The following is a 13,321-nucleotide window of genomic DNA, read 5'->3' as shown; positions in this document are numbered from 1 at the left end:
TTGCAACTTTACAGATTTTCTTTATGCACCAAGAGCTTGTAACACTCCAAAAAGAAAGGAAAAATTGAAATCGCATCATATGACCCCTTTAAATGAAAATTAGCTGGTGCTCCCGTCTCCCTTTTCAGAAGAGTGCGGAGCTTCAAGAGCTCATGGTGTTCCGGTGTTACGGTTTAACTGGTGGTGACTGTGTTACTGATCCTCATATTGCTTCCAAATGCAATTTTTAACTACCACATTCCTATTTACGATCATTCTGGTAGCACGTAAAGGCAGCATTAGTGAAAACAGGCAGAGACAATGGTAGCTTTAGCAACATTAGTCTTACAGAGAGCCAAGAAGCTCTTTTGGAAAACAAAATATGAGGCGTGATGCTTACTTTGTCTGGAGTCTAGACGTTTGGACACACGAAGCGTTGGTATCGATCCCTCTTTCAGAAGTAATCTTTGCACAACTCCAGCACTGAACTGACCCTCGTTTGTGAGGCAGTCAGGCGTAAAATGATTCGCACAAACATATAGGACTTTTCCGTTTTTTTCCGGGACATTTCCTTCGAAAATGAAATTTAACCACTGTGTCCTCAGTGGTCTATGGAGACTCCTATGTTCGTTGGTGCATCCCAACACATGACACTTTTAATGGCTCTTTGGCTCTGACATTGTTCCTCCAGCAGCTACAGCAAGAAAACAGTAATGGCGGACCGCTGCTTCTCACTCAGGGCTGTGTATATATGCTAATAGGGCAGAGAGCTCACAAATGGGCGGGACTTTCCCCGAGTATGATGTCATAGTAGTGAGAAATCTGGAACTGCTAGTGTGGAGAGACTGTTTATGATTTATTGGGATTATAAAACAATGAGTGGGTGGATTTTTACCATTATAGGCTGGTTGTTTTCACACACTGCGACCACACAACTGTGTTCAAACACCTTATAAAAGTGATTTTTACATTCTATGGCACCTTTAAGACTGGTTTTGTGGTCAGGGTCACAAATCAGCATATTAGAATGACTTCTGAAAGATCATGTGACACAGAAGACTGGAGTTTTGACTGCTGAAAATTCAGCTTTGCCATCACAGAAATAAATTACCTTTTACAATGTATTCAAATAGAAAAGTTTTTTTAAATTGTAATTATATTTCACAATATTACATATTTTTTTGTATTTTTGATCAAATAAACGCAGCCTTGGTGAATATAAGAGACTTTCAAAAGATTTTTAAAAACTTTTGAACGATAGCGTATGCCTATTACAGGATGCATTGTGATGTGATAAAATAGGAAAGACTTATTGTAGAGTCACAATTTGAGTTGGTTCTGAATTTTATCCTAAATATAGATAAACAATCTAAGTGTACATATGATTAGTAAATGCGACCCAATATTAATAATAATGTTCATTAATAATTCAAAATGAATAATATTATTAACCAAGAGGCCCACCTGATCGTTGAGCCAGTTCTGACCATAGAGTGTGCTCAGATCATCCATGGTGAGGACATGACGTTTGTAATTTACACGAAACCCCCGCATCACTGCACTTCCAGACATGCGCTGGTAGGACTGCATTAAGTGTTGCACCATTACCTTCCTGTAAACAGGTACAAGTTAAAATGGTACAAACGGAGACTTCACAGTAAATTCTTTCATCTGTTTGGCATTTTAAATATTAAGATTCTATAATCCTTGTGACTGACTGGTATGAGCCCCCTCTGACCTGTGAGGACTTGAAAAGCTCTCATTGAAGATCTCCTGAAGATTCTCCACCACCTCATCCACATGGATGGGAATCAAACTGCCGTACTGCTGGAGAAACTCATCCAGAATACCTGAGAAAGAGGAAGAGTGAGAGAATAACCACTGGGCAATAAAATGTTAAATACTACATGAAGTATGCTCCTGTTCCATATTTAGGAAAATTATACGTTGTACCTTGTACAAAAGAGATGTGTTCACTGCTAAGCTGATTCTGTGGGGAGGACTTTTCCCGTTGAGACTGGACATTAGCAGGGGAGGCCCGTCCCTCCCTGTCCCCCATGGTTGCACAATGGATACCATCCCTTCCTTTCAGAACTCCATTTGTGCTACAGGGGTCTAAGAAATCAACAGGGGTCATTAATAGCCAATATGATGGATAAATGAACAGATGTCACAACTTGGAAAGCTGTGCAAGTTTCTTTCAGGTCCTCGGTACTATCATATGTATTTTTGTAATTTTAATGTCATTTACTGTAGCTTACCTTTGCTAAACCAGATTCTGGAACAATACTGACAATTTAAATAATAAATATTTAAATAAAGAAATCTATTAATTGTTTAATTTTATTTCATTTTCACCAGCATAAATTGTATTAAAATATTTTATAAAAAATATAAATTATATTTTAATGCACAGACAAATGTTCCAAGCTTCCAAACATTCACATTTTACACTTTAAACTGAAAAACTCATTTAAAACAACAGGGCTCCAGACTGCGACCATTTTTCTGCCTGTGCGACTAAATTTTGTGTGCGGTCCCTGATCAAACTCACCTACCTGTGATTTTCTAATGATCCTGAAGACATTGATTACCATGCTCAGGTGTGTTTGATTAGGGTTAGAGCTAAACTCTGCAGGAAAGTGGATCTCGTGGGCCAGATTTGAGGATCCCTGGTGTAGAGCCTGGTTTATACTCGCCGCGTCAGCACAGCACGAAGGTGAGCGCAGCAAAAATGATGCGCATATTGAGGAAACAATGGATGGTTTTCAAGCTAAAGTAAAGTAAAAGACCGCTTCTTAAACCAGAGAAGATGAACATGTTGGTATTCTTGTGGGAAAAAAAACAAACAAACAAACATGCAAGCACTGTCACCGACAGCAAGTTTAGTTTTAATTTTCTTTTTGTTTTCATTTTGAAAACTTGTTATCTTTGCTGTTTACCTCACATTATGCTATGGAAGCTCTCTTTTATTTTTTTTTTTGATTTCTCAGTGTTTGCTAAACGTTCAGTAATGCCTCGTCTTATTCGTTTTTGTTAATAAACGTTTTGTAAGCTAGTTTGTCATTGTATCTTACTGTTTTATTGTTGTTGTGCTTTTTAATTAAGAATAACAATGAATCCATCTTTTGTTTTAGTCTTAAAAAGTGAAATATGTATAGATGTATGTAAGCAAATCAGACAATTAGCTTTTCTTGTAAAACGTGACAACAAGATCGCGAATTTGAAAGCATCCGAAGCCTGCGGCTTATAACACAGCAAAAGAGGAGCTCCCATTCACAAAATTCAAATCACAAATACTGAAGAAAAAGAACAGGTTGAATGTTTACCACTTTCGTTTCCATATAACTATAAACTATGATAAGTTCATCAGCATGCATTGATTAATCCCATGTTGTAGCAAAAAATAAAAAAATAAAAATATTGCGACCAACTCATGTGCTCGTGCGACCAACTGAGAAAGTTAGTAGCAAAAGAGCGACCAGTGGAAAGAATGAGTCTGGAGCCCTGAACAAGATAGGCATCACATGCTAAATGATTAATATTATCAGCTCTTTTAAAAAAAGTTGGAAAAATTAACATTATTTTCCAAAATTATATCACAAATGTCAATAAGAGAGTTCATACTCACCAGATAAATCAGCTCCCTTGTCCTCTGCTGTCCCCAAATGTCCTTTTGGGTCTCCATTTAACAATGATCTGCCAGGCAGTCTCTGGAAAGGTCGACTGCCATAGTGGCGGCGTCTGTGACATCTGCGTACCCTCCTGTATCCCATAGTTCCTGCCCATTTGGCTCGCTGGCGCCAAGTTCTCCAAAGCTGGGCCAAACGGTAGCGAACGCTCACACACCTCTGGCCCTGATAGCGCAACCGGGCTAGCTTCCTCTCTTTGAGCGGACTGGGGCTAGTCTGGGCCAAGCAGTGGGTAAAGTCACCTGTAACACTGACATCCATTTCCACTAGCTGTGAGTGCTCTGGCGAGCCCCATTCCTTATCGTCACCTTTATCATTACGCTGCAAACCACCCTCAGCTTTCTTGTCCTCCTCTTCACTCTCCATCTCCACATTTTCCTCCTCGTCCTTCACCTCAGGGACAGTAAAGTCTGCACCCCACATCCTGACGTCCTCCTCTCTGCGTCCCAGTTTGAAGTGGGCTGGGCTCGGTGCATGTTGGGCCATGGCTGGATTCATTAAATGGCCACCTCCAATGGCACCCCCACCCCCAGTGCCCTCCTGCCCCGCTGTCAGCGTCAGCTCATTGGACCAGTGTGTTTGAGCCAGGCTGCTGCCACTGTCTCTCATGATCCAGGAGCACCCTACGGCCTGCGCCAGCCTGCCTCCTCGCTAATGCATGACAGAAAACATGTCAATTGTCAGAGTAGAGAACCAACAGATTGCTAAATGGAAAAAAAAAAATAAGAATGCAAGCACATTCAGTGACCTAAAATGTAAATAAAACATTTGAGATACAAATATTAACTCAGCAAGATTTTTTTTTTTGTGCATTTTAATTTGTTAATATTAGGCGTTTATGCAGTCCAAATGACCAAACTAAGAACAACCAAAGAACAACAAAAGTGTAGATACCAAGCTAGTTAAAAAACAGACTTATGAAAAAGGTCTAGTCTCAATATATTTAGTATATGTGTCACTAATCAGGTTCTTTATCATTATTTACTCACCCGCAAGTTGCTCCAAACCTGTGAGTCTTTCTTCTGCCGAGCACAAAAGATAATATTTTGAGAAATGTTGATAACCAAGCAGTTGATGATAACTTCTATAGTTTGTTCCATACTATGGCAGTCAGTGACTACCATCAAATGTGTAATCACCAATATTCTTCAAAATATCTTCTTTTGTGTTCAGCAGCAGAGAGAAACTCACGCAGGTTTAGAACAACTTGCGGGTGAGTAAATGACGATAGAATTGAACTTTGAATGTTGAATTTGATTTTAGTGCACCAATTTTTTTTTTAGGTAGCACAGATGTGGATCAAGTAGCATGGATCAATTGTTCACTTCAAGACAAGTAATGTGCGGTAACAAAGTAAATAGGCTCAGTCTTGATATAATGAGGACTTAAATAAAATAAATTTAAATAATACTAATAAATAGTTCTAATTTTATATTTTTAATCAGGCCTCACTTGAAAATGTTTAACTGTAGGCAATTATTGGAGGGTGGCCTTTGAGATGAAAACAACAATGACAACACATTTTCATAACATTTCCAACTATTAACTAACTTAATAACTATCTAACTAATGAGATGTTATAACGTCACAATATATAACAATACAAAAATGCAACAATATGTATCATGGATAATGACAATATGTATTGTGTATAATTCACCAAAAATGTTGAATTATAGTTTAGACAGATTTAACTTAGCATCAAATATAGTAATGGTCAAACATTTGAGCTTTCATGTTTATTGATTATTAATAATTAACTAAAAATTGATTATTTAATAAAATACAACATTTAAAACTTAAATATATGTAGTCAGGGTAAGAGTGTACTGTATTTTTAGCTAAGCAAAATCATGAATACTTCTGTTCTGGTGTCACAATTGCTCTGTGCAAGGAGAAGGATCAAGTTCAGGCCTACTCAAGTCCATTCCTGATGTAATATAGTACGTTTTGGTAACTCTTTATCATATGTCTTAGAAGTAATCATTATTTTTTTTTTTTTACTATTTTAGCCTTGTTTAAAGTATCATGAGATATGAGGTATGGTAAGATTCATATAGTTTATCTCTGTGTATCAAACCAAATCAAGATACAAGTGTATTGTTTACCCCATAATGAATAGGTAAGTATTTTCTTTTGAAGCTATGTCAGTAGTTTTTTTTATTGACAGTTAATATAAAGTAATGTTGAGAATTTTTGCTTGAGAGAATGAGAGGGGGTCACTGCGTCTCGAAACATCTGGTATTTAGGCCTAATATACGATTATGCGTACATAAAGATCACTGGACTGATACTGACGTCTCTTAAGAACATCAGAGAAAACACTTATAGATGTTAGGACAATGTATTCATTTAAACGCTTACGTAAAAGTACTTTCATTTTAATGTAATTTAAGCAAAACTAGCACATGTATTTGGCTGTATTTTGTCCATGCAGTTGTCAGCGTTCACGCAAGAAGAGAGGCGAAGCAACGGCAGTGCTGGAGCAGCGGAGATAAACTCCTGCACGATGCGCTTTGTTCTGCTCTTTTATTCTGAATTATGCGCAAAGTGAAGTGAAGCAGGCTTTGTAGCATCGCTAATACACCAGTCTGGTATTTGGCTAAAATTATATTTCAAATGTCTTATTAGAGCAGAGCGCCCCCAGCATTGGTCATATAACGCATCATTCCAGCGGGCGAATCAAGCACCGATCACAAATAAACACTGTTCGGCCTCCGGTGTCGCGATGCAGAAAATGTGGGGTGTCGGCACCAGCGAGTACTCACCGTTTAACCGTAACCTCAAGCCAAACGCGTAGGCGTTGTCTGCCAACGCAGAAAGCGAATAACTACGTTTTGCGAGGAGATAAAATTATTTAAATCTTGGCTCATTCAATGAGAGCTGGCGCTTCTTTAGAGCGAAAACACTCTTCTTCCGCCGCGTCTCTATGACGTCACGTCGGTGTTCGCGATGGGCAGGAACATAAAATACATCATTCCCCTCTGCATTTGATCTATTTGATACTTGTATTGGGAAACTTTGTTTTGCCCCTGGAAATCTGAATGTTAACAAAACTGTCCGTTCCTTACTTCAAAAAGACATTGTTTCTTCTCCAAACTGTATAATTTATTGGAACAGATTAGTTAAAGGTTTATTATGGAAGGCCATTTGGACCTTGCCAAACAAATACCTATTGGTAAACAAAGTCAAGGAAGTAACCTTTAAAATTTTACATAGATACTACCCAGTAAATTATTTTCTTGTTAAATTTAAAAATGATATTGATTTGAATTGTTCTTTCTGTAATATGATTACTGAAACTTTGTTTAACTTATTTTGGCATTGCTCTTATGTAAAAAAATTTTGGAAAGATTTGACTAGATTTATAATTCGCTTTATCTTTGTGCTGGGTTTTATTTGGTTTTACTAATATCCCCTCAAATAAAAGGAAAGAGTACTAGGCTACATTATAAATTTAATTTTAATTTTACAGTAAAACCAATCCTTTATTTTTGGTTCTTGAGAAAGAAATTCAAATTTATGTTAAGACGATTTTGTATTTACATAATAAGAAAGCAATTAAGACTGTCTCCATTTGTAAGTCCTTTAATATATTTACATAATGTTTAGGCCACCCCCCCTGGCTGTATGTGTATTTTGTATGCATATATTTTTTTTAATGTTTTGTTTGTGTTTTATGTTTTCATGTGTATTATTGTAGTCCTAACTGTACTTTGACTGTTTATTGAAGTTTAATAAAAAAAAATTAAAAAAAACATAAAATACATCTGAAAAATGATTGTTTATCAGTTTTATGTTGATGGTTGTATTATTTTTTTGTATACTGTTCTTGATTTTTGAGCATTAATAAAAAAATACATCTGAAAATTAATTTGTGAGAATTCTATATAATATTCTATATAAGTCCTATACAGTAGGATCCAATAATGCTATTCTAAGTGTTTCTTCAAATTATTATACATATTTTTAAATAATTTTCTCTCAAATGCCCCACACATTCAAAAAAAAAAGTGAATAAAATATGTGTATAAAGGAAATATTCACAGACATTGCTAAGAATTAATTGTGACGATTAAATTAAAAGTGTAATATTGTTATAATCTTGATTGATATAGTAGGCTACAACATTTAAGCAGAGTTCTAACAACTTAATTCTCCACTGTAAGCATCATTGAATTTATGTTTTTTTTGTGTGTTGATATTAACCCTTGATACATGGTGTCTACTACAGTGGACTGATTCAGTGTTTAGCTATTCAGGTTGCTACATTCAAACTTTATGAAAATCCGGAGGCCAATGAGGATTCTTGGCGAATCCTACAATTATGCACCCCTAAATGGGTGAACGATCAATCAGCTCTCTATTTGCAAATAACCACTGAAAATTGCATATTTGAATCATTATGTATGCCATTCCTGGATATGTGCTATTTTTGGCACAATGTCCGCAGAAAAAGCCTACTCACGCACTGTAGTTGTAAACTATGACCAGAAATTAATATTCATAATCAGCAATGATCATCTATATCTGTGATAAGCATTGGGCAAATGTTGGGTTGTTCATGACAACTTCTTTCCATTGATGTTCACAAAAAAAAAAAAATGGATGGTAAGTAATTACTCTGAACTTTATCATCATAAAACTGGTGATGCATGACATGTTTCAGAGGTGTGGTCACAGAAAAAAAAAATTTCTAGAGAGCAAAGAGATTTCAGTAGGAAATGTACAGTATTATTTAATAGAAGAGAAAATCAACAGCAAAACATTGTTTATCTATAGCCAGACTGGGTTACATCTATTTTGTAAAAATGCTTTTATAGTGATTTTACTGATGTTAGTACATACAAGTGGTAACTGTAGTGATACTACATATGAATATACCAGAGAAATCAAGAACCTCAAACTATCTCCCACTCCCTACTAGCCAAACACACTGCATCGCTGTCCAGAGTCACCGGTCTGCTCAAAGAACATGAAGTCCTGCAGGACAACACAGAGAAATGATCAAATGAAATATATGAATGGTCATATAAAGAAAGTAACAGGAAGTAGCTAAACTGGTGGATGAATGAATGTTTTGTGTCATATCTCACTATAAGGAAACATGCTCCCAGCAGAACTGCTTTCATCCTCACATCCAAGTCCATGGGAAAGTTAATGCCAAAATTATCTGTATCAGTCAGTGATTCTTTGATCAAGCCAGTCCACTGTTTACTGATACGACCTACAGAATGGCCATCCTTACCGGTAACCTGCACAGGACAGACAAACGCACATAACCTTTTGTCAAACTTAAATTTTTTTTTTTGGTCTGTAAAACACAACATGAATATTAACACTAGAAATAATTGTGAAATCCTTAAATAATCATTCACCAGATACTGTATGTTGCAATGTCTCAAAAACAATCACGGTCACACATACATGGCGAACAGACACAATCACACATAAATACATACATCAAAATCCACATCCCCACAGCAGCTGATGGCACACAAAGGCCCTTCGATGGACAGCACCTTTGTTTTAGACATGTCATAGATAGAGAACTTGGGCTTAAACATGTGCCAGTCTTGCTTGATGTAACCTATTGTATTCCCCGGTGGAGCCTGTACCTCCATCTTCAGTCAATGTCACATCCAGACAGGAAAAAGAATCGGAGAATGGGTTATAGAATTACATATAGAGTTAATCATATTTATAGTAAATTTTGCAATTTCAGCAATCTATCTTGTTGAAATGTTTTCTCTCTCTCTTCAAAGGTCAGAAAAACTCTACACAGAACTTCTGCAGCTGCATTCTGAGTTGTTACCTCTTGAAGACAGCAGGGGAAACAGCAGGTTGTGCAGCGGTAAGGCCTGATTAAGTGAATGACTTCTTGATCAAAATTGTCTTTTATCTGCAGATCAAAACTCCTCAGAGGGCTACAGATATTCCGTGTGCAGCAGTCAGTGGTTTCTTTAGCATGGAAGATCTTTTGACCCCACGCTGTTCTTAATCTCATACTGGTTATTAGTCTCAAAGCCAATAATTGCTGGAAAAGAAGAGAAATTGTTCATTAGCATTTTACTTATTATTTAGTGATAATTATTTTGTGATAAAAGGATAAATATAGATTTAAAGTTATTAAACTTTTTTTGTCATGTATGAAAAAAAAAGTTGAATAACTTCATATACTTTACCTTCAAGGAGCTCAATCTTTTGATGGACTAATATCTGGTCAATCTGTTAGACCAGAACAGGAAGCAGAGATATTCCATTATACATTTTCCTATCATAAGATACCAATTATTGTGTACACCTTTAAGGGATCGTTCAACCAAAAATGGAGATTCTGTCACCGTTTACTGACCCTCAATTTGGATCTCTTTCTTCTGCTGAACTCAAAAGAAGATATTTTGAAGAATGTTGGTAACCAAACAATTTCGGGTCCCCATGACTTCCATAGATTTCTCCATACTATGGAAGTCAATGGGGACTGGCAACTGTTTGCTTACTCACATTCTTCAAAACAGTAGAAAGAAACTGTTTGGAACCAAAGGTCATTTTTGGGTGAACTGTCCCTTTAACATATATTATTCGCGTATAGTGGAAATATGTAATTTTACAACTTTTACTGTCTTATTTACATTAAATAATTCATTTCAAATGGCACACTCACTTGTGTAAGGTACTCCAAACCAGGTGGCACAGCCGCTGGGTTAGAATAAAGCTCGGACATGTTGAACTCACTAAACAGCAAAAGGGTTTCCAATAAATAGTAAATCATTTTCTAAGCATACTTGACACGCAGTAAATAGTTGCAAATTTTAAGCAAACTACAGAAATAAAAATTACATACTCAAAAATGAGATGCTTGAATTGGTCAAATTTCGTATATGCGCTTACCTTACATTAAGTAGCTGATTGTTGAAATACTGGCAAGCACAGCGTTACAGCAGATGAAGTGAAGAGTCACGCACCTCTACTACAGCATGTGACGGAGGAAAGTGTGTATACGTAAATGTCTAGTCACACCCCGTTGCCTACACTCCCTTTGGATATTACTCACGGAAAGAGTAGTGACAGCAGTAAACAAAACAGTGCAAATGAACAACAGCTTTACTTTAAAAGAACATTTATTTTCAGAATTCACTGCTGTAAATGGTCAGAAAAATATAGCATTTCCTCATCATTCGAACATATACACCTGTACATACATGTACTATTATACACCGGAATGAGCAGGACACACAAACAAAATAAGAGAAATCTGTTTTCAGTCTTAAAATCAAAAACATTTCTAGCATTGTATTTGACAGAATACACAAATAGCAAAAATCAGGCAATAAAACTATCTAAATTTGCTGATATCTGCCTAACAATAGTCAAAGGTTAATCTGAGAACATCCTGTAACAATAAAAGTGAGGATATTTAAACGGCGTTTGAGAGTTGTACAGATCTGTGTTGGAGGCATCTCTTATCTACCACTCCTATTTGCACACATCAAGTCTTTCATACAGTGCTCCATGACCCAAATAAGGTGTGTCTGTTTAGTGCGACACCTGTGCTGAGGTTCCCGCAGGTGCAAGACTGAAAAACACTGGATTAGAACAACACCTCTTCATTGGAAGTGGAGTTGCTTTAATGGATGCATGTGCATGGTATTTGGAGGGAAATGGGGTTAAATGTCAAGAAAACCTAATGGTCCTAAAATATGCTCAATTTTCTTTTGGCTTGGAGAGAAATATGACCCAGACACATCCTTGACAGGTTTTGTGAGATTCACCCATCTAGACATTCATCACTGAGGGGATATATATATATATATATATATATATATAAAAAAAGTGTATAATATGCAAATAAGAGACAATAGCTGTGAAATACCAGAGGGCCAAGGGAGATGTTCATTTATTTATCCACATAATATGTGGTCATAGTGCACATTTGCCACCAATTATAATTTTGGGTTTGTGTACAATCAAAAACACACCACTCATATAGTGCAAATAAGTGCAGTTTTAGTACACCTTAAACCTGATAAACACTTAATGCCATAAACCAAGACCAGTCTTTCAGCACAGAACAAAGGAGAACAAATGGAGTTATATATAAAAAAATAAAATAAAAAAAAAACAGATATGAGAACATCTCATCCATTTAAATAGACACAAGATCTGCACCCACACATTCATTCTCAGTGGTCTATTTTGACCATGGTGCCCTGAGAGTCCCTGCATCTGTAGCAGTAGAAAATGTCAGGTACGTTGGACTTCTTAATCTTAGCGCAGGAAAGATGGACCCAAATGGAGCACTCGTCACATTCAATCATGGGACGTCCGGCAAAAGGCTTCCCGCAATAACACGTAACCAAATCCCAAGAATCATCACCTACAACGGATAGAACAAAATAAGGTTATGATCAGATGTTTTCTTCAAGGACAGAGATAAAATAGGACTTGACGGTATGACAGGCAAAAAATTTGTTTACATTAATGACAGAAATGTTATTATAGCTATATACATTAAATACAGCACTAGCATACCAAGTCTAAACAGACACTTACCAGACTCAACCATAATATCCTCATCAGTCACCAATGTGTCCGTTTCACAAGAACTCAGGTCTGTTTCTTGATTGGACTCCAGTTTAAGCCCCGCCTCATGCATGTGAACGGCCCGTTCAGTTAGCCCCTCCTCCTTTTGAAACCCCTCTTTTAAAGGGCTTGTGGATGGAAAGCGTCTCTCAGCCTTTACTGATCTCTTCATTTTTTTTAGTGCTGCTTTCGCTTGTTTGTGTGCCCTTGCCTCTGAGATGCTTTTCCTCGGCCCTCCTAAAGATAAGCGTCCGAGTTTCTTCACCTTCTTCCTCTCAGCTTTACTATCCAGATGGATCTGGTTCAGAGAGTCTTTCAATCTCATCTTGTCTAAGGAGCTGTCCGACTGAAGATGGCTGAACTCTGTGCTGCTGCTGCTGTCTGTCTCAGCTTTGTGGACCAAACATTGAATGTTGTTGAGGTCAGAGTGTGCTTCTGTCCAGCTATCCTTTACAGACCCTTCGGCTGAGAGCTCAGAAAGCTCGTGTACACATGGAGATGAAGACGGAGACCATGAACTCTCCTGGAAACACAAATCACCACAATTTACCCTCATAATCCTTTCAAAATCTGCATACAATTTTGCATTGCATGGTGGAAAGTAAGCTTATATTTTACACATATACATATATAAATAATTCTAAATGTACATAAACTACAGAAAAAAAAACTGAGATAGGGAATTAAAAAAAAATATTCATGAGAAATTTTATTGGAATGTATCACTATATAAACTTATAAGAACATACAATCGGAGATTTACCAGTATCACGTACACAGGGTTATTTGGCAAACAAAAAAAGAAAATGATTTTCCTTGAAACTAACTAGTAACGTATCTGCCATTGCCATTAGCCCTCGACAGGCTCAGACTACAGATTATGGTGGGATATTTGAAACTGCAATACCAAGGAAGTTTACTCACTACAATATGGTGCAAACACATGTAACATTTAGGATGCTTTTGATATTAAGTCTTGCTGGTTAGCTTTGTCCTTGACAGGGTACAAGATGACCTACAATCTAAAACATGAAATTTCTGAAATTGTTTTGTTCAAAAGAAATAAT

The 13,321-nt window shown here is 36.8% G+C and overlaps 2 protein-coding genes and 1 pseudogene across 3 annotated transcripts in view; all 3 read right to left on the bottom strand.

The window, feature by feature from the left end:
• LOC107672741 (sentrin-specific protease 3-like) overlaps positions 1 to 6,589 on the bottom strand; it is a 12,263-nt gene extending 5,674 nt beyond the window's left edge. Inside the window, exons 1-5 of the mRNA XM_016466062.1 lie at positions 6,440 to 6,589; positions 3,611 to 4,322; positions 1,933 to 2,094; positions 1,718 to 1,829; positions 1,444 to 1,591 (exon numbers count right to left, since the gene is read on the bottom strand). Of these exons, the coding sequence (XP_016321548.1) occupies positions 1,444 to 1,591; positions 1,718 to 1,829; positions 1,933 to 2,094; positions 3,611 to 4,280 (1,092 nt within the window). The 5' untranslated portion in view covers positions 4,281 to 4,322; positions 6,440 to 6,589. The remainder of the gene's footprint in view (positions 1 to 1,443; positions 1,592 to 1,717; positions 1,830 to 1,932; positions 2,095 to 3,610; positions 4,323 to 6,439) is intronic.
• A 1,875-nt stretch (positions 6,590 to 8,464) lies between these two features.
• LOC107672726 (phospholipid scramblase 2-like) lies at positions 8,465 to 10,631 on the bottom strand (annotated as a pseudogene).
• Positions 10,632 to 11,469: 838 nt separating this feature from the next.
• LOC107672758 (PHD finger protein 23A) overlaps positions 11,470 to 13,321 on the bottom strand; it is a 5,919-nt gene continuing 4,067 nt past the window's right edge. For both annotated transcript variants that reach the window (XM_016466100.1, XM_016466099.1), the window contains 2 exons: positions 12,225 to 12,777; positions 11,470 to 12,048 (listed from right to left, as the gene is read on the bottom strand). In XM_016466100.1, coding sequence (XP_016321586.1) covers positions 11,855 to 12,048; positions 12,225 to 12,777 — 747 coding nt within the window. In that variant the 3' untranslated portion in view covers positions 11,470 to 11,854. The remainder of the gene's footprint in view (positions 12,049 to 12,224; positions 12,778 to 13,321) is intronic.

This window comes from Sinocyclocheilus anshuiensis, unplaced genomic scaffold (genome assembly GCF_001515605.1).
Source record: "Sinocyclocheilus anshuiensis isolate Anshui unplaced genomic scaffold, SAMN03320099.WGS_v1.1 scaffold88, whole genome shotgun sequence".
Taxonomy (NCBI): Eukaryota; Metazoa; Chordata; class Actinopteri; order Cypriniformes; family Cyprinidae; genus Sinocyclocheilus; species Sinocyclocheilus anshuiensis.
This window is presented reverse-complemented; position numbering and strand designations above follow the sequence as displayed.